The sequence below is a fragment of the Phocoena phocoena genome, chromosome 1 (genome assembly GCF_963924675.1).
Source record: "Phocoena phocoena chromosome 1, mPhoPho1.1, whole genome shotgun sequence".
Classification (NCBI taxonomy): Eukaryota; Metazoa; Chordata; class Mammalia; order Artiodactyla; family Phocoenidae; genus Phocoena; species Phocoena phocoena.
The window spans coordinates 60,823,743-60,845,612 of NC_089219.1; the positions used below are offsets into that span (position 1 = coordinate 60,823,743).

Sequence of the window (21,870 nt, forward strand, 5' to 3'; positions counted from 1 at the left end):
CATTACCTTTATTTAACAGTGGTTTTTCTTTTTTGTTGTTGTGTTTTACAGTTCTTTTCCCTGGTTCAGCCTGAACTATATACCAGGCCCTGCTGAAAATACCACCCAACAGTTTTCTTCTGCAGCTTATCCAGTTTCTCTTAAGTGCCCTGTACATATTGTATGTTTTATGATGAGATGCAGTTTCTTAATATGTATTACAGAAATACTACTGGTATTTGCAAATATGTAGTTTAATTGTATTATTGAACTCTCATTTTGGGGGCTTGGGCACATTAACAGATTAATCCATCTGTATAGGGCTTTTGCTGTTGGATAGAATTTAAATTGTCTACATAAATATTTGTCTTAGGGCCCTTAGATTTTATCTGAATACACAGATTAGGCTTTAAAAACAGACATACATGTTGTTTTTGGCTTTAGGAGTTTGGCTAAGCTAGCTTTTCAACTGACACTATGTAGCAGCATTTTTGGTATGGTTAGCATGGCACATGTTGGAACATAAGGCATTTTACTGTACAGGTAAGGAATGTGCCATGTTGTTTTACTTATTCTCTCTCTTTCTCTCTCACTCACTCCCACACACACATCCTGTGTGTATTCAGAGACCTTCAGAAACATTCATTTTCATGAGTCAGCAAAAGCCCTACGCTTGATTCCAACAGAATATTTCCTTTACATACTTTTCTTCTCTTAATTTTTACAAAATTTGTATGGTAGGTGTAAAAGAAAATCATAGTAACTGTACCATATTATTAACCCCTAAATCAAACTTTTTTTGTCTTGTGTATCTTGATTTTTCTGTGTGCTTTATAGTGAAGCAGCCGACACGAGTCGTTGTTCATAAAACAGCTTTTGAAAGTTGAGAGCACACCCCTGGAGAACCGACTGTGCTTGCTTACGTTTGGTTCATGACTTAAAAATCGAGTACAGGTGATGAAATCTTGGCAGTGTTAACAAAAAAGTAGTGTGTATTGTGCTATTTTTTTTTTACTCTAGAAACTTAACCATTTGTAGAGAAAAAGGATACAGATTTTCACACATTGAAGTTTCATTCTGACATAAAATTAATGATAAATAATCATAGAAATCAAGCTTTATATTTTAGCGAACATAAATACTTTCAACAAACTCAGGTGGTGTATCAGGGAGACATTTTCTGGGTGTTTTTGTGTGTTTTCTGTCTTGCAAAAGAGTGTGTTCTAATGCATGGATGTTTCTCTGCAGGAGTTATTCCTGATGAGACTAAGGCTTTGTCTCTGTTGGCACCAGCTAACGCAGTGGCAGGTCTTCTGCCTGGTGGTGGACTCCTGCCTACTCCTAACCCACTTACCCAGGTATTAGTTCTGTTGAATTCTTAAAGAATGGAAATATATTTGTGTTTTTTGAGTGCTGTTGTGATTCTGGTTCGTATACTGTTATCACGTGGTCAGAGCATTGTAGAAGGCTGTAGTATTGTATTGTAATCATAAATATTAAAGTGGTAGTTTGCGTTTTAAGAACATTCTGAGAATTGTAAATATCTTGTATCGTTTTGTCACTGGCTCTCAAAATAGCCCGTAAGTCAGGAGGCATAAGATTTCTGTTGGACATGTTGTTTAAAATAGTATGTTCATTTGAACTACAAAAGAAAATTAAGGTGAAGTTCAGACTTTTTTTTTTTTTCTTCATGCGCTGTTATCTTGCTCTTGGGCTTTAAATTAGGTGGCTTAAAATAAAGATGAATTCAAAGATCTGGGTAATTTGTAGATGCCTTTGATGTACAAAATTGTGTAATAACTAAACCATTTTTATAATAGTACAGTTGAACCTTGAACAACATGAGTTTGAACTGTTTGGTCCATTTATATAAGGATTTTTTTCTACTAATACATATTATAGTACTGCATGATCCAAGTATGTGGACCAGCAGATATGGAGGGCTCACTGTAAAGTTACAGGTGTATTTTCGACTGCATGAGGAGTCAGCACCCCTAGCCCCCATGTTGTTCAAGGATCAACTGTATTAACAGTGTTTTAACTCAGTAAACAGTTACAGTGCAGGAAGTTTGGTAACTTATTTTTACTAAATAATAATGAAACTAGGAGAAATTTCAGCACAGTGCTTGTAGAGAAGGTCAGCGGCCTCCGAAGTTATAAGATTTTGCGTGGTTTGTGTGCATTAAACTGACTAATCAGAATTATGTCAGGCAGGAGACAGAACCATACCGTAATTCGAAGGAGAAAAGTTTTAGTATAAGGAATTACTAATTAGTAACAGGAGATTACTAAGGGAACTCTAATGAGTACCAGAATCGCAGGTATAGGAAGCAACCTCTACTTCTAAGCTAAGGAAGAAAACACAAGAAAGAAACACATGTAGGTGAGGGGGCGCATCTTCCACCTCAAGGCTAAGATTCAGACCTCCTTCAAAAAGTTAGATACAGTAGAAAGTTCTCTGGAGTACCACGGAACTTGCTAGGAAGCTGCCTAAGAGGATGGCACTGAAACTCACTGAGGTGAAGGCCACTGAGTGTCCCATGTGGCACTGCAATAAGAATCAGAAAAGGAGACAAAAGAACTATAAAGAATCCCTTCCACAGTCAGTGCCCTTCCAGCTCCTAAAGGTATTTCCAGCTCCCCCTAAAAGTAAAGCTTAACATCGTGCCAGCTGTCAAAGGAGAAATGCTTATAAGGGTGCTGCCTTCAGTATCACGCAGTAGGACAACAAACAATGGATTTGGAGCTAAGAAGCAGTAAATATTTATAAATGGCTCAAGAATGTGTGAAAATCTTTGCATTTTTTCTAAATTCTGATTTTAGAGATAAATGTGCTTTGATGAGTGAAAAATGAGGCCATAGCAGGGGTAGACAATCTATAGCTCTTGGGCCAGACCCCCGTTATCTGTTAATTTTTATTGGAACACAATTATGGCCACTTATTTATGTATTGTCTCTGACTGTTTTTGATCCACAATGGCATAGTTAAGTAGTTGCACCGGAGTCCGCACAGCCTACAGACTTAAACTAGTTATTATCTGGCCTTTAGAGGAAATAAAAGTTGACGCACTCCCCCAACCCCCACAGTATAAGAAACAGAAACAAGATTTTAAATAAATAAAATTCGAAATTTCACAGATTGGCGCTGTTCCATTGGCTGCTTTGGGAGCTCCTACTCTTGATCCTGCCCTTGCTGCACTTGGGCTTCCTGGAGCAAACTTGAACTCTCAGGTATAACTCTTCAACTCTGAGCTCATTTTTGTAATTAAAAAAATTACTTCATTAATTGTTAGTTTGCATTTCAAGAGCAGGAAGTAACTGACTGTTATATATTGTAGTATTTTTTTCTTATGTAAACTTGTTAATGAGAGATTTAAAAGGTCACTGCATTATTGGCCCCTTGCCCATCAAAGAATTTCTCATTTGATAAAGTTCAAAGTAGACGAGTTTCACAGGAAGCCAACACCACATCAATATGTTATGAAGTCAAAATAAAGTCATGAAATGATAGGAATGTGTGTTCATAATATATTCTCTTGTCATCTACTCACTTGGAAATTTTTGTTTTCCCTCATTGCAATTTGGCTAAACTTTTTCCTGAAGTCCTTTATGGAATTCTTTTGATTATACTGACTAAGCACTTTGAGTTTTGTTTTACATGTTTCCTTAAAATGTTACTTTCCCTTAGAAAGTCTTAAAATAAGGAGGAGGTGATTATTCTGTAAAATCTGGACTGTTCAGCTTCATAATTTCATAATTAACCTGATAAAGCAGCTCTGGGTATCCAGTACTACAGTCACTAATATCACCTGTTTACTTTTTTAATGTTGCAACTAGAAAACTTAATATGACATATTTGTCTGGCATTATATTTCTATAGGTCATTGTTGTGCTTGGGATATGTTAGTTTCTGTAGGTTTGCCAGATTGTTCTAGGACATTTCAACATACTAAAAAAATTAAAATAGTAATCATTTATTGTTCTGTGTGTTCTCATTGCTATTTTTTTGTTTTTCCAGTCTCTTGCAGCAGATCAGTTGCTGAAACTTATGAGTACTGTTGATCCCAAGTAAGGATTTTTTTCTTCTGTTTCCATTGGTGATAGAGGTATAGTAATATCTAGAGAACAGGTATTTTATTTTTGATAGCTAAAAGAAAGTTTTCTCAAGGCATGCAATATGTAATCCTGTTTTCTAGAAACAAGGAGAAAAAATCCAGAGGTAAGCCCATCTATAAAGGGTTTTGTTTTGGAATAATTATTGGTCTTTGAAAATCATTGTAAATAGGTTAAACCAGGATGACAAGTAAAGAGCTAAGTGTTGTCTTTAGTTGATTCATTTAAAAAAGTACACTGACTACTACTGTACTCAGAAAGGGAAACACTATTTAACTATAGTAAAGCATGTGCATCCAACTAAAGGAAGTACAGAGGTGCTATGGGAACTTATTACAAGGAGGAGAACTTAGTTCAAAGATCAGAGAGGCTAAGCCCTAGGGCAAGGGTCCCCAACCCCCAGGCTGCGGCCCATACCGGTCCATAGCAGCCTGTTAGGAACCGGGCCGCACAGCAGGAGGTGAGTGGCAGGTGAGCGAGTGAAGCTTCATCTGCTGCTCCCCATCACTCGCATTACGCCTGGACCATCCCCCCCACACACACCCCTGTCCATCCATGGAAAAATTGTCTTCCACAGAACTGGTCCCTGGGGCCAGGAAGGTTGGGGACCACTGCCCTAGGGGATGAATAAGAGGAAGACAGAAGTGAGGGAAACACTAGCCCAGAGTAAAGGGGTAATACATGTCACATAATAGTCAACATCTTTTTAGGGGCTTTGAAAAGTTTTCTTCATGCTGTAACTTATATTTCCTACTTGATATATCACAAATTCATGAGATATTTTCATTGGTAATTTCTTAGTATATCAAATCTGAGCTTAATGCTGCTTCTTAACTTGGTGAAAGTCACTGTCAGTAAGTGGGAGAGCATGTGGGGGAGGCAGGACAGACTCATTTGATTATAGTAGTTGCATTTTTTTCTTAAAAATTACCAGATAAAATCCAAGTGTCTACCACCCTGCTTATAAAAATATCACTAATACAGTTTTTAGGGGCTTCCCTGGTGGTGCAGTGGTTGAGAGTCTGCCTGCCAATGCAGGGGACACTGGTTCGTGCCCCGGTCTGGGAGGATCCCACATGCCGCGGAGCGGCTGGGCCCGTGAGCCATGGCCGCTGAGCCTGCGTGTCCGGAGCCTGTGCTCCGCAATGGGAGAGGCCACAACAGTGAGAGGCCCACCTACTGCAAAAACAAACAAACAAACAAACAAACAAACACTAATACAGTTTCTAAAAACTCCCTGTGTACTCATTCTTGTTTACATTTCCCACTCTACCCACAAATAACTACCAGCCTCAACTTGGTGTCTACAGTAGTTTTTCACTTTTATAAACCCTTAAGGTGTATCTTTAGCCTTTCCATTCAGGAATTTCGTAAGTAATTTTGGTGTGCCATTGGCTTCTGCCTCAGTTTCTCCCCATCTGCAAGCTTAAAAGTAATTCTCTTCCCCAACAAAATTATGATGATTTAGAAAGTTTTTAAATCATATTAAGATTCTGTTAATCAAAAATCTTTAGCATCAGCATATTTCCATGTACTAACATTTGTCAAAATGTGTATAGAAAGTTCATGGATGTTGAGCAAAATTAAATAGATTTTTTTTTCTTATTCCACATATCTGAGTCTTTTAAAATGCAGCTGCCATTGTAAATATCCAAAGCTTACTATATATATATATTACATATAATTTTATCAAAATTGTGGAGTTCCCCCCCCTTTTTTTCAAGGAGTATCTTACTAAAATGAAGATAGGAACATGTGTTTATTTGAAATGCTGTTGTACATTTTTAAATATTTCAGATGCAATTCTTGGTTCTGTTCCAGGTTGAATCATGTAGCTGCTGGTCTTGTTTCACCAAGTCTGAAATCAGATACCTCTAGTAAAGAAATAGAGGAAGCCATGAAGAGAGTACGAGAAGCACAGTCCCTAATTTCTGCTGCTATAGAACCAGGTAAAATAGGTCTATGCAATTATGTTTGGAAATTAGTTGAATAACACTTCAGTCATTTTTTAAAATTTTATTTCCCATATTTTGATAAAAGATCATTTAGTGCAGTGATTCTCATTTGGGAGTGGGTGGGTGGTATGGGTAAGAGTTGTTACCCAGGCATATTTGGAAATATCTGGAGACACTTAGTTGTCATGCTGGTACCAGCTGCATCCGGTAGGCAGAGGGCCAGGGGTATACTAAACATCCTACAGTGTACAAGCACCTCCCACTCGCTAAACAAAGAATTCCTCATTTGGAAACATTAGTGCCTAGGATTACCTAATGCTTCGTGTGATATTTTGGTGGTTTTTAATTTATGAGGTTTTTTTTTTTTTTTTTTTTTTTTGGGTGGTTTTTTAATCATTTATGTTTGCGTAAGTTGGGGTAGACTAATTGATTTCAGTCTTTTATTTGACCAAGAAAACCTACTAAAGATCTTCTGTTTAAAGAAAAGCAAATGTATTATTCTTTGTAGATTGTCTTTTTGAGATGAAATGAATGGTTGTCCCATTGTTTTCCTGCATGTATTTTGATCTTTGGTCCTGATTTTTTTTTCCCCATTAAAAACAATGTTTTATTCATTTTTTCACTATTTCTTAATAAATGGGGTGGTTTTTATTATATATAGTATTAGGCAAATAATTGTTAAGTATAATGGATAAATTAATACCAGATGCTTTATGTGTATTATCTCATTTAATCAACAAATTATTAAACAATTAGCCCAAGATCACATGGCAAGCAGTAGGAACTTTTGATAGACAACTGGACCTGTACGACTCCAAAGCCAGAACACCATTTCTGTTTTCATTGAAAACTTATAACTGAAATGACTAAAATTGGTTTCTTTATGAATTTTTTTTTGCCCCAAGATTTTTGTTAATTTATTAATAATGACATTCACAATAAATTGAATCCTATTAATGAAATGATCTAAATGTAAAAGAGGAACTCAGTCTCACTTTGATAGTCCATATACAAAGAATGCAATGGCTGGATTTCTCTTTGATTATGTCCTAAGTTAAAGGAGTAAGTTAAGGAGTTTATGTGTTATTTTAAAACTAGGAAATGATGACAGATGTTTCTAGCTCTGTTCTCTGCACTTACACAGTTGAAAATGAGTGAGGAAGAAGGAGGACAGACATTAAAAAAAGAGCTAGATTAGTAAAATCCAGTTCTGTCCCAGCAGTATAGTGAAAAGAGTTAATGAATGAGACACTTCTTAGGAAAGGAGCATAGAGCTAAGTGATGAATGAAAGAAGGAACATTTTGCTGGACCACCAATTTTAAATGTTTATATTTTTATTGTAAACGTATTTTTTAAACATATTTTACACTTAAGTACTGGTTGGAGAGATGCCATTAATACATAAACATGTAAAGATTAGAGTTTTAATCTGGGTCAATGGTAGCTATATTTGGGGAAGTAGAACCTAGGAATGGAAAAAGGGACTCATGATTTAGAAATCTCTAAAGGGTAAAGAATGAGAAAGGTAATTATTTTCATAGATTGTTTTATGTATGACACTTGACAGCCTCCTAAGTCTGGCAAATGAAATAGTCAAAGGAACCTTTAGCTGCCTGAATTTAAGAATTTTGTATTAAAGCTGAAAATTAAGGTAATAAATTCTAAGAATAACTCCTGAATGGGAATAATCTTCCTGCTTGACGATGTCTAAAGCCAGATTCCTTTTCTTTAAAATCCAGATAAGAAGGAAGAAAAACGAAGGCACTCGAGATCAAGATCACGTTCTAGGAGGAGGAGGACTCCCTCATCTTCTAGGCACAGGTTATTAGATTGATTGCTTTTTGGTAGTAAGTTGTAGCTTGGACAAAGATAATTTCTCTGTGTGTCACATCTGCTTATCTCTTAACCTAATTAGCTCCTGGTTAAAGTGGTTTTGGTAACTACTGCTATTAGCAGAGTATGAGAATAAGTGTTCACACATATATAAATGGAGAAAAGACATGGATGATTGATACTTTAAAACCCCCAAAAATCCAGGCTTAGGAGGAAGCCACTGGGATTTGAGCACTAAAATGAATTAGTACTATGGAAAGAACACTGGGCTTGAAACTTTTAACTTGAATTCTAGTTCTGACTTTTCACTGGACTCCTGAGAGTTTGAACATGGAATGTCGTCATGCAGCCTGCAGATTACCATCTAAAGCTTGAATATTTGCAGATGACAACTTGTTACCTTTTATGAGATTGTTCTTTGTATTATTGGACAAACCACATGATAGTACCAATTATTCTTTTTCCTACCTAGAGTAAGACTAGGCAATTTAAAAGGACCAGTGTATTTTCTTTTTCACATGACATTCCTGTATAAGTTTGTAAGGATCTCTCTAGCCCAGTGGCTCTCAAACTTGCTGTTATTAAGACCTCTATACTTGTAGAAAATTTGAGTACTCCGATGAGCTTTTGTTTACGTGGGTTATATCTATCAGTGTTGGCCGTAATAAAATTTGAAACCATCATCTGAAATAACTGGTAAACCCATTTGTATTAACTTAGCTTTGAAACAAAACTTTTCCAGAAAAATTAAAAGAATCGCTTTGTTTTAAATCTTTGCAAATCTCTTTAACCTTTGGCTTACTAGAAGACGTGTACAGGATTCTGCATTCAACTTATTGCAATATATTTTAGTTAATATATGTAGAAAATCTTACACAAATATATAGTGAGAAGAGGGAAAAGTAATTTTATATTCTTTTCAGGTAATTGGGAATAGTGTTCTTTGATATAATACCAAAACTTACCAAGAGTACTTTCTTAAAAGGTAGTAGTAATATGGAATCTGAAACCGTAATAGTGAACCTTTTATATTTTGCTACTTTAAAATCTGTTGATCTTTCTTACACCTTGATGGATCTTTTTCCCAGGCATGCTTTTGTACAGTTATGCATTGGTGGTTTGGAAAATGATTGATTTATTGCATTATGCAAGTTTTCAAATGTTGACACATTTTGTTACACAAGATCAAAAAATGACTTGGTAATATCGCCACACATCTCATCGGTAAACCCTTTTAAAGTGTTAGGAAGCTGTCAAGTTCACAATGGTGTGTTCAGGTTTTCCAAAATTTAATTTTCTCTTAAAAGGTCAAATTTTATTATTGGCAACAAATTTGTTTTCCTTGAAATGATAAACCTTACTCATTTTCCATGAAAGTGTTCCACCAAATACCCAAGTCTGAACAGCCATGGTTTTTCACTTGTTCTTTCAGGTAAAGATGATGTTTCATGGCAAAAGCAATTAGGTGAGCTCACACTCAATCACACAGGTGTCTTCCTTGACACAGTCATTGAACTATAAAGTATCAGAAGTGATTTATGCATACTGCCCATATTGTTGCACAGAATATTGCTGAAGGGACTAGATTTAATATTACTAGTCAATAATACTACTCTAATATTACTCAAGGGACTAGATTTAATAAATTTAATAGTTTTTACTGGCTTTATCAAAGACATCCTTAGTGAAAATGGCAGGATTTCTTTTTTTTTCTTTCTTTCTTTTTACTGCAAGTGCATACTACAAATGCCAGTGAAGAATACAGTAGATAATAGGGAGGTTCAGTTGCCACTACCTTGATTTGTAATAAGGAGATGCCAGCACTTGTACACCACCATTGCTTTTGCACTATTAGTGCAAATGTCACAGTGGAAAAGGCAAAAAATATCTTGTTATTATTTTGGAAAAAAAAAAAAATTGATGGACCCCATAACATTGTTCAGTCATTTCTTAGACTGTTTCTTAGTCCATTCGGCTGCTATAACAATACCATAGACTGGGTGGCTTATAAACAATAGAAATTTACTTCTCACAGTGTTGGAAGCTGGGAAGTTCAAGATCAAGGTGTCAGCAAATTTGGTGTCTGGTGAGGACCTGCTTCCTCATTTATAGTTTGCTGTCTCTTCACTGTGTCCTCACATAGGGGAATGGACCAAGGGGTCTTCTGAGACTTCTTTCATATGGGCATTAATCCTATTCATGAAAGCTGCACCTTCATAACGTACTCACCTCCCAAAGGCCGCTACCTCATAATGTCATAACATTGGGTATTCGGTTTTGCATAAGAATTTTGGGAGGACACAAGCATTCAGTCTGTAGCAGAATGTTACAGGGTAGTTTTGTCTGGTTTGTCTGTCACCCAGCCCATCTCATTCTTAAAGATGTCTTTCAAAAACCCAAATCTAGAACATGTCACAGCTCTATGAAACCTTTAGAAGGTCCTTATTGTCTTAATAAGTTGACACATAAAACCTTAGAATGGTGTTCAAGGATCTTTACTATTCATCTTGGTTTAATCTTTCTACACTTGTCAATTGCCACTCCAAAATAGCTAACCTCATTATTATATTTGTTATGGTGATCTGTGATTAGTGATCTTTGATGTTGTTACTACTGCAAAAAGATTACAGCTCACTGAAAGCTCAGGTGATGTTTAGCAATCTTTAGCCACATTTTTCATTAAATTACGTACACTGATTTATAGACATAATGCTATTGCACACTTCACAGACTACAGTATAGTATAAACATAACTTTTATATGCACTGGGAAACCAGAAATTCATTGTGACTCACTTTTTTGTGATACTCAGTTTATTGCAGTGATCTGGGAACAAACTCATAGTATCTCTGAGCTGTGCCTGTACTTAGAATCCTAACCTTCCAGAACAGGTGCTCTCATAGCTTAGTTTAACACTTAAAAAGACTTAAAAAGGAGAACCTATATCTTTTTCCTTTGTACTTAACAGGGACATGCTAAGGCTTTCAAATGCTAATTTTAATTATGACCAATGGGAAATAACAGTGTGAAACATTTATTTCCCTGAACAAAGTGCTTTTGAACACTTGTAGTAATGCCTTATAACAGAAAGATAAAGATTATGAGTTGTTGTATTTTTAGCATCTTGATATATAAAATGACCATTAAGTTCAATAAGCTTTTTACGTATTTAGATACATAATACGATAATCTTTATTTTTCTAATTTTTAAAAGCTTATGTAAACTGTGTTGAAGTGGCTCTGCAGTGCAGTGCTGTTGAAAAATAACTGTTTCAGCACCTTATAATAAATTGATGTAATACCTCTGCTTATCAGATTCTTAAAACTATTTTATATTTTTTTTTAATTATTAAAAGTTAGATTTAAATAGCCATATGTGACTAGTGGCTACTGTATTGAACAACTCAGTTCTACCTTTACACAGTCTTAGTTAAGTTTCAACTAATAATAAAACAATTTTTTTTCTTTTGTAAGTGACTGTTTTTTTCCATGAAAAGTAAGAAAAAATATGGAACGCTTCACGAATTTGCGTGTCATCCTTGCGCAGGGACCGTGCTAATCTTTATCGTTCCAATTTTAGTATATGTGCTGCCGAAGTGAGCACTATTTTATATTATTAATCACTTTGTTTAGAAGGAAACCTACAACAATGCACTTACGATTTTTTTCCTGCAACTATATTTTTTTCTATATACATTAGAGGTAGGATAAGTGTGTAACCGTTTTGCTAAGATGATTGTTGACTTAAATTTTTGTTAAAGCCAGAATTCTCAAAATATGAATAATACTTAATTCTAATAGCATCAGTTTTGGTTTTCCAGAATTTTTAAAAATTCTTAATAAGAAAGTGATGGTTCTGATATTTTATAGGGTCAATATTTCACTCAAAATATATTAGTAGTACTGTTTACTAGTCAGACACTGTAGTCGTTGCTCAAGGGTACAGTGGTATAGACATATATACCCCTTGTCCTTATGGAGCTTAGAAAACGGTAGGTAAGCATTACATGAAAATTACCTAGGATATAGACATGTTATTGAGAGGGATTGCTTTAGTAGGTAGTTTCAAATATGGTCAAAAGTAAGAAATGAGCAAAACATAAAGTTACTGAATTTGATGAGACACTGCTACTGATGGGTTTTGAAACAGCTGCTCTAGAGAATGATGGCAATACTATGTTAGCACATTAGTAAGAGAAGAGGGAGTCAGTATATAATATATGTGTCTACAGTAAGGCACTGAGCTGGGCTTTATAATTTCAACTATTCTGTGATGGAGGTGCTGTTGTTTTTCTTTGCTGAAGTAATAGGCTCAAAGAGGTTAAATAATGAATGCTCTCAGTTAACTGGTTTATAAATGAGATTTGAACACATATCTTCTACATTACTAAAATGTCCGTCCTTGGGCACTTTGAAAAAGTAAAAACAAAAAGTTTAAATTGTATTTGAAGTTTTCCATGAAAAGAGGTTGAATGGTCCACTAGAAATTAAATGACCAAGTCTAAGCGAAGAACTGCAATTTATCTTCAATTATTCTTAAAATAGAAAGGAATAAAATATAGGAAGGAGGATCAAAGAACATCAAAAGGTTAATTGCACTTAACCTTTTAGAGAAAGTATGGGGAGCAGGGTGCTATGCAGTAGGCACAGAGAGAAACATCTCTTACGTGGCAGGAAAGAGATGATGATGTAATGTTGAGGACACTTAAGAGTAGAAAAGGCAGTTTGTACTGAGTCGTATATATCTGTATCATGCTTGCATTACTTGGATTTCTCTTAAACTGCAAATCGAAGAAGTGGAATATATTTCAGAGAACAACAACTGGAAATCGTAGAAGGCAACACACTATATGGTTTCCATTTTTAAAATGGGAATAATAATGGTACATACTTTATTAGGTTTATTATGAGGGTAAATGACTTAGTATTTGTAAAGCATGTAGTGGACATAAATAAGTATTCAATAAGTAGTAAATGGGTTTAACTTGCAATAGTGAGGAATCAGGTAAGGTGTACTTGCAAAAATGCTATGTAATTGTGAAATGATGCAAATGAGTCAGATATTTTTTGTTTTTCTTCATTCTCTAGCAGTATTTTTAAGTTTGGAGTTGTAGTTTCAATGGGCAAGGTAGGATTGGTTTGACAGGTTGCGCAAAAGATTAAAAGGTGAGGAATTCCAGGGGTTAAAAGGTATTTACTAATTTCTAGGATATCAAAGATGTTGTTGTGTAGAGTAAATAAATAATGGCAGGAAATTACCCTCACTGATGGCTAGTCCACATGTCTGAATCTTTTGTCTGATGCTTATATGAAATAGTCAGAAACAGAGCTAGTGTTTTTCCATTTACATACATGTGTTCGCTTCCTTTTACATTATAAGGCGGTCAAGAAGCAGATCAAGAAGGCGATCACATTCTAAGTCAAGGAGTAGACGACGATCCAAAAGTCCAAGACGGAGAAGATCTCATTCCAGAGAGAGGGGTAGAAGGTCAAGGAGCACATCAAAAAACAGGTACAGTAAAAAACTATTAACAAACACTGAGTGGGAAGACAAATTTTAGAGTTCCCAACACCCCCAAATATTGCTGCTTTAATGACAAAGAAGAGGTTATGGTAGGAGATAGGAAGAAACTGTTGGAGGAGACTGACATTGTATTCTTGTGCTCCTTCATAAACTTGAGATTTCTACTTACAGCTGAAGGCCTAGATAAAATTTCTTTGTAGTAAAAATTCTTAGCTGTTTCTACTGCCTTTTTTCATTTCCTCTTTTCCATTCAGCCATTACTAAGGATTTAGTGTTACCAGCCACATCTCTTGGTATGCCAAAGAGTTTATGGCAGACAATCATGCCTTCCTAATTCATCTTTATATACCTCCTTGTGAACACCTTTGTAAATATGAATTCAGTATTGCTATATTCCAGAGACTGAACCATACTTAACAGTCTTATCCCATGGTTTGGGGACCAGTAGAGAATTAAAGTGAGGATTCATTAAAAAACAGACATCCCCACCTTAACATTGTATTTCAACTTAAACATGCATTCAATAATTTGTTTTTTCATATAGGTCCAAACTGTTTGAAATTAGGCCTAGTCTTGAATAATACATACCAAATCACTTTCTTTTCATTTAAACCACCTTTAAAAGTGTTGAGAACTCTGTTACTTGGAAATATCTTGATTTTTTTCCCCCATTTTTAGTTGTCACACAATACAATTTCACAACACTTAATTTTTAACAAATGTCCTTTATCTCTTTCTAAAATATTTGCCTTAATTTTCTAGAAGCAACCCTATATTTTATACTACTTTACCCATTTATATATTATGTAATTAAAATAGTAAGGATCACAGGGAGGGGGCAACAAAATTTATTCTTGGTAAGCATATAACTCAAGTGGGGACAGAGGTTCTGGGATAGCTTTACTGAGTGTTCAGCCTCTAACAAGGCTTTTACTCATGTTTTACAGTTAGTCATCTTTTAATTCAATCAAACAAACAAGCTTACTTAATGAAACATCTCTTATACAAAGCAATTAGGCATTCCTTCCCTCAAGGAACTTTCTTTATACTAGGGGAGAGATGAATGTAATAACAAAGGAAAGGCCATTGTTAGGGATGTCGGAAGAGATTTATTGAGAGGTGACTCCTGAGTATTGAATTCTGATAGATTTGACTGGACTCGGGGGGCATGGTTTCATTTAGAGAATGTTTACAAAGTTAGCATGATTTCTTGAAATAGCAAGTATTTTGGTATAGAAGGACCAGGAAATGAGGTCAGGAAAGTTAAGGAGACAGATCACCATAAGAAGGCTTTGTTGTTCACACTAAGGAGTTTGCGGCAGATCCAGGAGGCAACAGGAATGAATTGAAAAGTGATGAGCAGGGAATTAATATTTTCAAGTTTGTACTTCGAAAGATTTCTGATAGGGGGTATAGCATCAATTTGTGGAAAACATGCTGGGGCCCCTTAAGGGACTATTAAAGTAATCTATGAATTCGATGATAAAGATTTGAATGAATAGAGAGGATAACTGATGGAGCAGGATGAGCAAATATGGGAGGGAATGAAGCACAGGATATAGGGTGGGACTAGCCTAGAACAACCGAAGAGATACTTTAATCTCTAAAACTGTAGAACAGTTGAAAATAGGTGTGTGTTTATAAGGATATAAGGGACATATATATATTATAAATATGTATATATTTTACCTTTTGCCTAGAATCTTGGGGCGAAAAAATGCTGTGGGGAATAAAAGTAAACGTAGAAGAATCTGTAGAAAGATTTTAGAGTTGAGGCCTGGTTGTAGTACCACTCCATTTTGATGTTTTTTTCCTAAAAGCATTGAATAGCCCAGAATATATAGCAGCTGGGAAAAAGTTACAAGGTTGGCTTCATCCATGAAGAGGTTACATCGGGTGTGTGCTTTGAAAGAAAAACTTACAATAGTGATGGGGTTTTGGGCTGTCAGTAGAGGATTTAGAGCCAGGGTCCAGGGTTGGTTGGGAAACTGCTACTTACTTAGCTGAGAGAAAAACAGAGTGTTGAAGAGCCTAGAGAAAATTATTTAAACTATTACAGTTTATCGCCAGACATACTAAGAAACTGGCCAACATCCTTGTTTTCTTGCCACATACTCTGCTTTGCTCTTGGAGAGAAGTTTTATGTGGAATACCAGGAAAATAGGATTTTAAAAATTTGTTTACCACACATACGCCGCTTGAGTTACTATTATTTTTAAGTTTGTAAGTTTGTATAATAACATTAAGTTTGTATAATAAAAGTTTGTAAGTTTGTATAATAACATTAAAGAATAACATTAGATTTCACTGTACTTCTGTTTTTATTTGTAGTTTGATAGAAATATATATTAGTTGAATCTTCCAATACATTCATAAATTGTTTTCATTTATTAGAGACAAAAAGAAAGAAGACAAAGAAAAGAAACGTTCCAAAACACCACCAAAAAGTTACAGCACAGCCAGACGTTCCAGAAGTGCAAGCAGGTAGGGTGGCATTATGAATTTTCGGCATTTTTTTAAGCGTTCATTTTTTTTTTTTTAAACATCTTTATTGGAGTATAATTGCTTTACAATGGTGTGTTAGTTTCTGCTTTATAACAAAGTGAATCAGTTATACATATACATATGTCCCCAAATCTTATCCCGCTTGCGTCTCCCTCCCCCCACCCTCCCTATCCCACCCCTCTAGGTGGTCACAAAGCACCGAGTTGATCTCCCTGTGCTATGCAGCTGCTTCCCACTAGCTATCTATTTTACGTTTGGTGGTGTATATATGTCCATGCCACTCTCTCAGTTTGTCACAGCTTACCCTTCCCCCTCCTCATATCCTCAAGTCCATTCTCTAGTAGGTCTGTGTCTTTATTCCTGTCTTACTCCTAGGTTCTTCATGACATTTTTTTTTCTTAAATTCCATATATATGTATTAGCATACAGTATTTGTCTTTCTCTTTCTGACTTAACTTCACTCTGTATGACAGACTCTAGGTCCATCCACCTCATTACAAATAGTTCAACTTCGTTTCTTTTCATGGCTGACTAATATTCCATTGTATATATGTGCCACATCTTTATCCATTCATCTGATCATGGACACTTAAGTTGTTTCCATCTCCTGGCTATTGTAAATAGAGCAGCAATGAACATTTTGGTACATGACTTTTTTTTTTTTTTAACATCTTTATTGGGGTTTAATTGCTTTACAATCGTGTGTCAGTTTCTGCTTTATAACAAAGTGAATCAGTTATACATATACATATGTTCCTATATCTCTTCCCTCTTGCGTCTCCCTCCCTCCCACCCTCCCTATCCTACCCCTCCAGGCGGTCACAAAGCACCGAGCTGATATCCCTGTGCCATGCGGCTGCTTCCCACTAGCTATCTACCTTACGTTTGTTAGTGTATATATGTCCATGACTCTCTCTCGCCCTGTCACAGCTCACCCTTCCCCCCTCCCCATATCCTCAAGTCTGTTCTCCAGTAGTTCTGTGTCTTTATTCCTGTCTTACCCCTAGGTTCTTCATAACATTTTATTTTTCTTAAATTCCATATATATGTGTTAGCATACGGCATTTGTCTTTTTCTTTCTGACTTACTTCACTCTGTATGACAGACTCTAGGTCTATCCACCTCATTACAAATAGCTCAATTTCGTTTCTTTTTATGGCTGAGTAATATTCCATAGTATATATGTGCCACATCTTCTTTATCCATTCATCCAATGATGGGCACTTAGGTTGTTTCCATCTCCGGGCTATTGTAAATAGAGCTGCAATGAACATTTTGGTACATAACTCTTTTTGAATTTTGGTTTTCTCAGGGTATATGCCCAGTAGTGGGATTGCTGGGTCATATGGTAGTTCTATTTGTAGTTTTTTAAGGAACCTCCATACTGTTATCCATAGTGGCTGAACCAATTCACATTCCCACCAGCAGTGCAAGAGTGTTCCCTTTTCTCCACACCCTCTCCAGAATTTATTGTTTCTAGATTTTTTGATGATGGCCATTCTGACTGGTGTGAGATGATATCTCATTGTAGTTTTGATTTGCTTTTCTCTAATGATTAATGATGTTGAGCATTCTGTCATGTGTTTGTTGGCAATCTGTATATCTTCTTTGGAGAAATGTCTATTTAGGTCTTCTGCCCATTTTTGGATTGGGTTGTTTGATATTTTGTTATTGAGCAGCTTGTAAATTTTGGAGATTAATCCTTTGTCAGTTGCTTCATTTGCAAATATTTTCTCCCATTCTGAGGGTTGTCTTTTTGTCTTGGTTATGGTTTCCTTTGCTGTGCAAAAGCTTTGAAGTTTCATTAGGTCCCATTTGTTTATTTTTGTTTTTATTTCCATTTCTCTAGGAGGTGGGTCAGAAAGGATCTTGCTGTGATTTATGTCATAGAGTGTTCTGCCTATGTTTTCCTCTAAGAGTTTGATAGTTTCTGGCCTTACATTTAGGTCTTTAATCCATTTGAGCTTATTTTTGTGTATGGTGTTAGGGAGTGATCTAATCTCATACTTTTACATATAGCTGTCCAGTTTTCCCAGCACCACTTATTGAAGAGGCTGTCCTTTCTCCACTGTACATTGCTGCCTCCTTTATCAAAGATAAGGTGACCATATGTGCCTGGGTTTATCTCTGGGCTTTCTACCCTGTTCCATTGATCTGTATTTCTGTTTATGTGCCCATACCATACTGCCTTGATTACTGTAGCTTTGTAGTATAGTCTGAAGTCAGGGAGCCTGATTCCTCCAGCTCCGTTTTTTTGTGCTCAAGATTGCTTTGGCTATTCGGGGTCTTTTGTGTTTTCATACAAATTGTGAAATTTTTTGTTCTATTCTGTGAAAAATGCCAGTGGTAGTTTGATCGGGATTGCATTTGAATCTGTAGATTGCTTTGGGTAGTAGAGTCATTTTCACAATGTTGATTCTTCCAATCCAAGAACATGGTATATATCTCTCCATCTATTTGTATCATCTTTAATTTCTTTCATCAGTGTCTTATAATTTTCTGCATACAGGTCTTTTGTTTCCTTAGATAGGTTTATTCCTAGATATTTTATTCTTTTTGTTGCAATAGTAAATGGGAGTGTTTTCTTGATTTCACTTTCAGATTTTTCATCATTAGGTGTATAGGAATGCCAGAGATTTCTGTGCATTACTTTTGTATCCTGCTACTTTACCGAATTCATTGATAAGCTCTAGTAGTTTTCTGGTAGCATCTTTAGGATTCTCTATGTATAGTATCATGTCATCTACTAGCAGTGACAGCTTTACTTCTTCTTTTCTAATTTGGATTCCTTTTATTTCCTTTTCTTGATTACTGTGGCTAAAACTTCCAAAACTATGTTGAAGAAGAGTGCTGAGAGTGGGCAACCTTGTATTATTCCTGATCTTAGTAGAAATGGTTTCAGTTTTTCACCATTGAGGATGACGTTGACTGTGGGTTTGTCATATATGGCCTTTATTATGTTGAGGAAAGTTCCCTCTATACCTACTTCCTGGAGGGTCTTTATCATAAATGGGTGTTGAATTTTGTCGAAAGCTTTCATCTGCATCTGTTGAGATGATGACGTGTTTTTTCTCCTTCAGTTTGTTAATATGGTATATCACATTGATTGATTTGTTTATATTGAAGAATCCTGCATTCCTGGAATTAAACCCACTTTATCAGGGTGTATGATCCTCTTAATGTGCTGTTGGATTCTGTTTGCTAGTGTTTTGTTGAGGATTTTTGTATCTATGTTCATCAGTGATATTGTCCTGTAGTTTTCTTTCTTTGTGCCATCTTCGTCTGGTATTGGTATCAGGGTGATGGTGGCCTTGTAGAATGAGTTTGGGAGTGTTTCTCTCTCTGCTATATTTTGGAAGAGTTTTAGAAGGATAGGTGTTAGCTCTTCTCTAAATGTTTGATAGAATTCGCCTGTGAAGCCATCTGGTCCTGGGCTTTTGTTTGTTAGAAGATTTTTAATCACAGTTTCAATTTCAGTGCTTGTGAATGGTCTGTTCATATTTTCTATTTCTTCCTGATTCAGTCTTGGCAGGTTGTGCATTTCTATGAATTTGTCCATTTCTTCCAGGTTGTCCATTTTATTGGCATAGAGTTGCTTATAGTAATCTCTCATGATCTTTTGTATTTCTGCAGTGTCAGTTGTTACTTCTCCCTTTTCATTTCTAATTCTATTGATTTGAGTCTTCTCCCCTTTTTCTTGATTAGTGTGGCTAATGGTTTATCAATGTTGTTTATCTTCTCAAAGAACCATCTTTTAGTTTTGTTGATCTTTGGCTATTGTTTCCTTCATTTCTTTTTCATTTATTTCTGATCTGATCTTTATGATTTCTTTCCTTCTGCTGAATTTGGGGTTTTCTTGTTCTTCTTTCTCTGATTGCTTTAGGTGCAAGGTTAGGTTGTTTATTCGAGATGTTTCCTGTTTCTTATGGTAGGATTGTATTGCTATAAACTTCCCTCTTAGAACTGCTTTTGCTGCATCCCATAGGTTTCGGGTCATCGTGTCTGCATTGTCATTTGTTTTTAGGTATTTTTTGGTTTCCTCTTTTATTTCTTCAGTGATCACTTCGTTATTAACAGTGTATTGTGCAGCCTCCATGTGTTTGTATTTTTTACAAAATCTTTTCTTGTAATTGATATCTAGTCTCATAGCATTGTGGTCGGAAAAGATACTTGATACAATTTCAGTTTTCTTAAATTTACCAAGGCTTGATTTGTGACCCAAGATATGATCTGTCCTGGAGAGTGTTCCATGAGCACTTGAGAAAAATGTGTATTCTGTTGTATTTGGATGGAATGTCCTATAAATATCTGTTAAGTCCATCTTGTTTAATGTATCATTTAAAGCTTGTGTTTCCTTATTTATTTTCATTTTGGATGATATGTCCATTGGTGAAAGTGGGGTGTTAAAGTCCCCTACTATGAATGTGTTACTGTCGATTTCCCCTTTTATGGCTGTTAGTATTTGACTTATATATTGAGGTGCTCCTATGTTGGGTGCATAAATATTTACAATTGTTATATCTTCTTGGATTGATCCCTTGATCATTATATAGTGTTCTTCCTTGTCTCTTGTAACATTCTTTATTTTAAAGTCTATTTTGAATGATATGAGAATTGCTACTCCAGCTTTCTTTTGGTTTCCATTTGCATGGAATATCTTTTTCCATCCCCTTACTTTCCATCTGTTTGTGTCTCTAGGTCTGAAATGGGTCTCTTGTAGACAGCATATATATGGGTTTTGTTTTTATATCCATTCAGCCAGTCTGTGTCTTTTGGTGAGAGCATTTAATCCATTTACATTTAAGGTAATTATCAATATTTATGTTCCTGTTCCCATTTTCTTAATTATTTTGGGTTTGTTATTGTAGGTCTCTTCCTTCTGTTTTGTTTCTTGCCTAGAGAAGATACTTTAGCATTTGTTGTAAAGCTGGTTTGGTGGTGCTGAACTCTTTCAGCTGTTGCTTCTCTGTAAAGGTTTTAATTTCTCCATCAAATCTGAATGAGATCCTTGCTGGGTAATCTTGGTTGTAGGTTTTTCTCCTTCATCACTTTAAATATGTCCTGCCAGTCTCTTCTGGCTTGCATAGTTTCTGCTGAAAGATCAGCTCTTAACCTTATGGAGATTCCCTTGTGTGTTATTTGTTTGTTTTCCCTTGCTGCTTTTAATATGTTTTCTTTGTATTTAATTTTTGACAGTTTGATTAATATGTGTCTTGGCCTGTTTCTCCTTGGATTTATCCTGTATGGGACTCTCTGTGCTTCCTGGACTTGATTAACTATTTCCTTTCCCAAATTAGGGAAGTTTTCAACTATAATCTCTTCAAATATTTTATCAGTCCCTTTCATTTTCTCTTCTTCTGGAACCGCTATAATTCGAATGTTGGTACGTTTAATGTTGTCCCAGAGGTCTCTGAGACTGTCCTCAGTTCTTTTCATTCTTTTTTCTTTATTCTGCTCTGCAGTAGTTATTTCCACTATTCTATCTTCCAGGTCACTTATCCATTCCTCTGCCTCAGTTATTCTTCTGTTGATCCCTTTTAGAGTATTTTTAATTTCATTTATTTTGTTGTTCATTGTTGCTTGTTTCATCTTTAGTTCTTCTAGGTCCTTGTTAAATGTTTCTTGCATTTTGTCTATTCTATTTCCAAGATTTTGGATCATCTTTACTGTCATTGTTCTGAATTCTTTTTCAGGTAGAGCCTATTTCCTCTTCATTTGTTAGGTCTGGTGGGTTTTTATCTTGCTCCTTCATCTGCTGCGTGTTTTTCTGTCTTCTCATTTTGCTTATCTTACTGTGTTTGGGGTCTCCTTTTTGCAGGCTACAGGTTGGTGTCTGTCCCCAGTGGCTAAGGTTCGTTCAGTGGGTTGTGAAGACTTCCTGCTGGAGGGGACTAGTGCCTGTGTTCTGGTGGATAAGGCTGGATCTTGTCTTTCTGGTGGGCAGGTCCATGTCTGGTGGT

General features: G+C 35.8%; 1 protein-coding gene and 1 non-coding gene across 6 annotated transcripts in view; one reads left to right on the plus strand and one right to left on the minus strand.

Annotated features, from left to right (window-relative positions):
- The window catches only part of SRSF11 (serine and arginine rich splicing factor 11), a 54,853-nt gene that overhangs the window by 22,329 nt on the left and 10,654 nt on the right, over positions 1-21,870 (plus strand). For all 5 annotated transcript variants that reach the window (XM_065873061.1, XM_065873058.1, XM_065873059.1 and 2 more), the window contains 7 exons: positions 1,228-1,337; positions 3,118-3,210; positions 3,998-4,047; positions 5,914-6,041; positions 7,788-7,869; positions 13,262-13,393; positions 15,800-15,889. In XM_065873061.1, coding sequence (XP_065729133.1) covers positions 1,228-1,337; positions 3,118-3,210; positions 3,998-4,047; positions 5,914-6,041; positions 7,788-7,869; positions 13,262-13,393; positions 15,800-15,889 — 685 coding nt within the window. The remainder of the gene's footprint in view (positions 1-1,227; positions 1,338-3,117; positions 3,211-3,997; positions 4,048-5,913; positions 6,042-7,787; positions 7,870-13,261; positions 13,394-15,799; positions 15,890-21,870) is intronic.
- LOC136140458 (U6 spliceosomal RNA) lies at positions 11,384-11,485 on the minus strand. Its single transcript, XR_010657617.1, has one exon. It is a non-coding gene; the product is annotated as a U6 spliceosomal RNA (small nuclear RNA).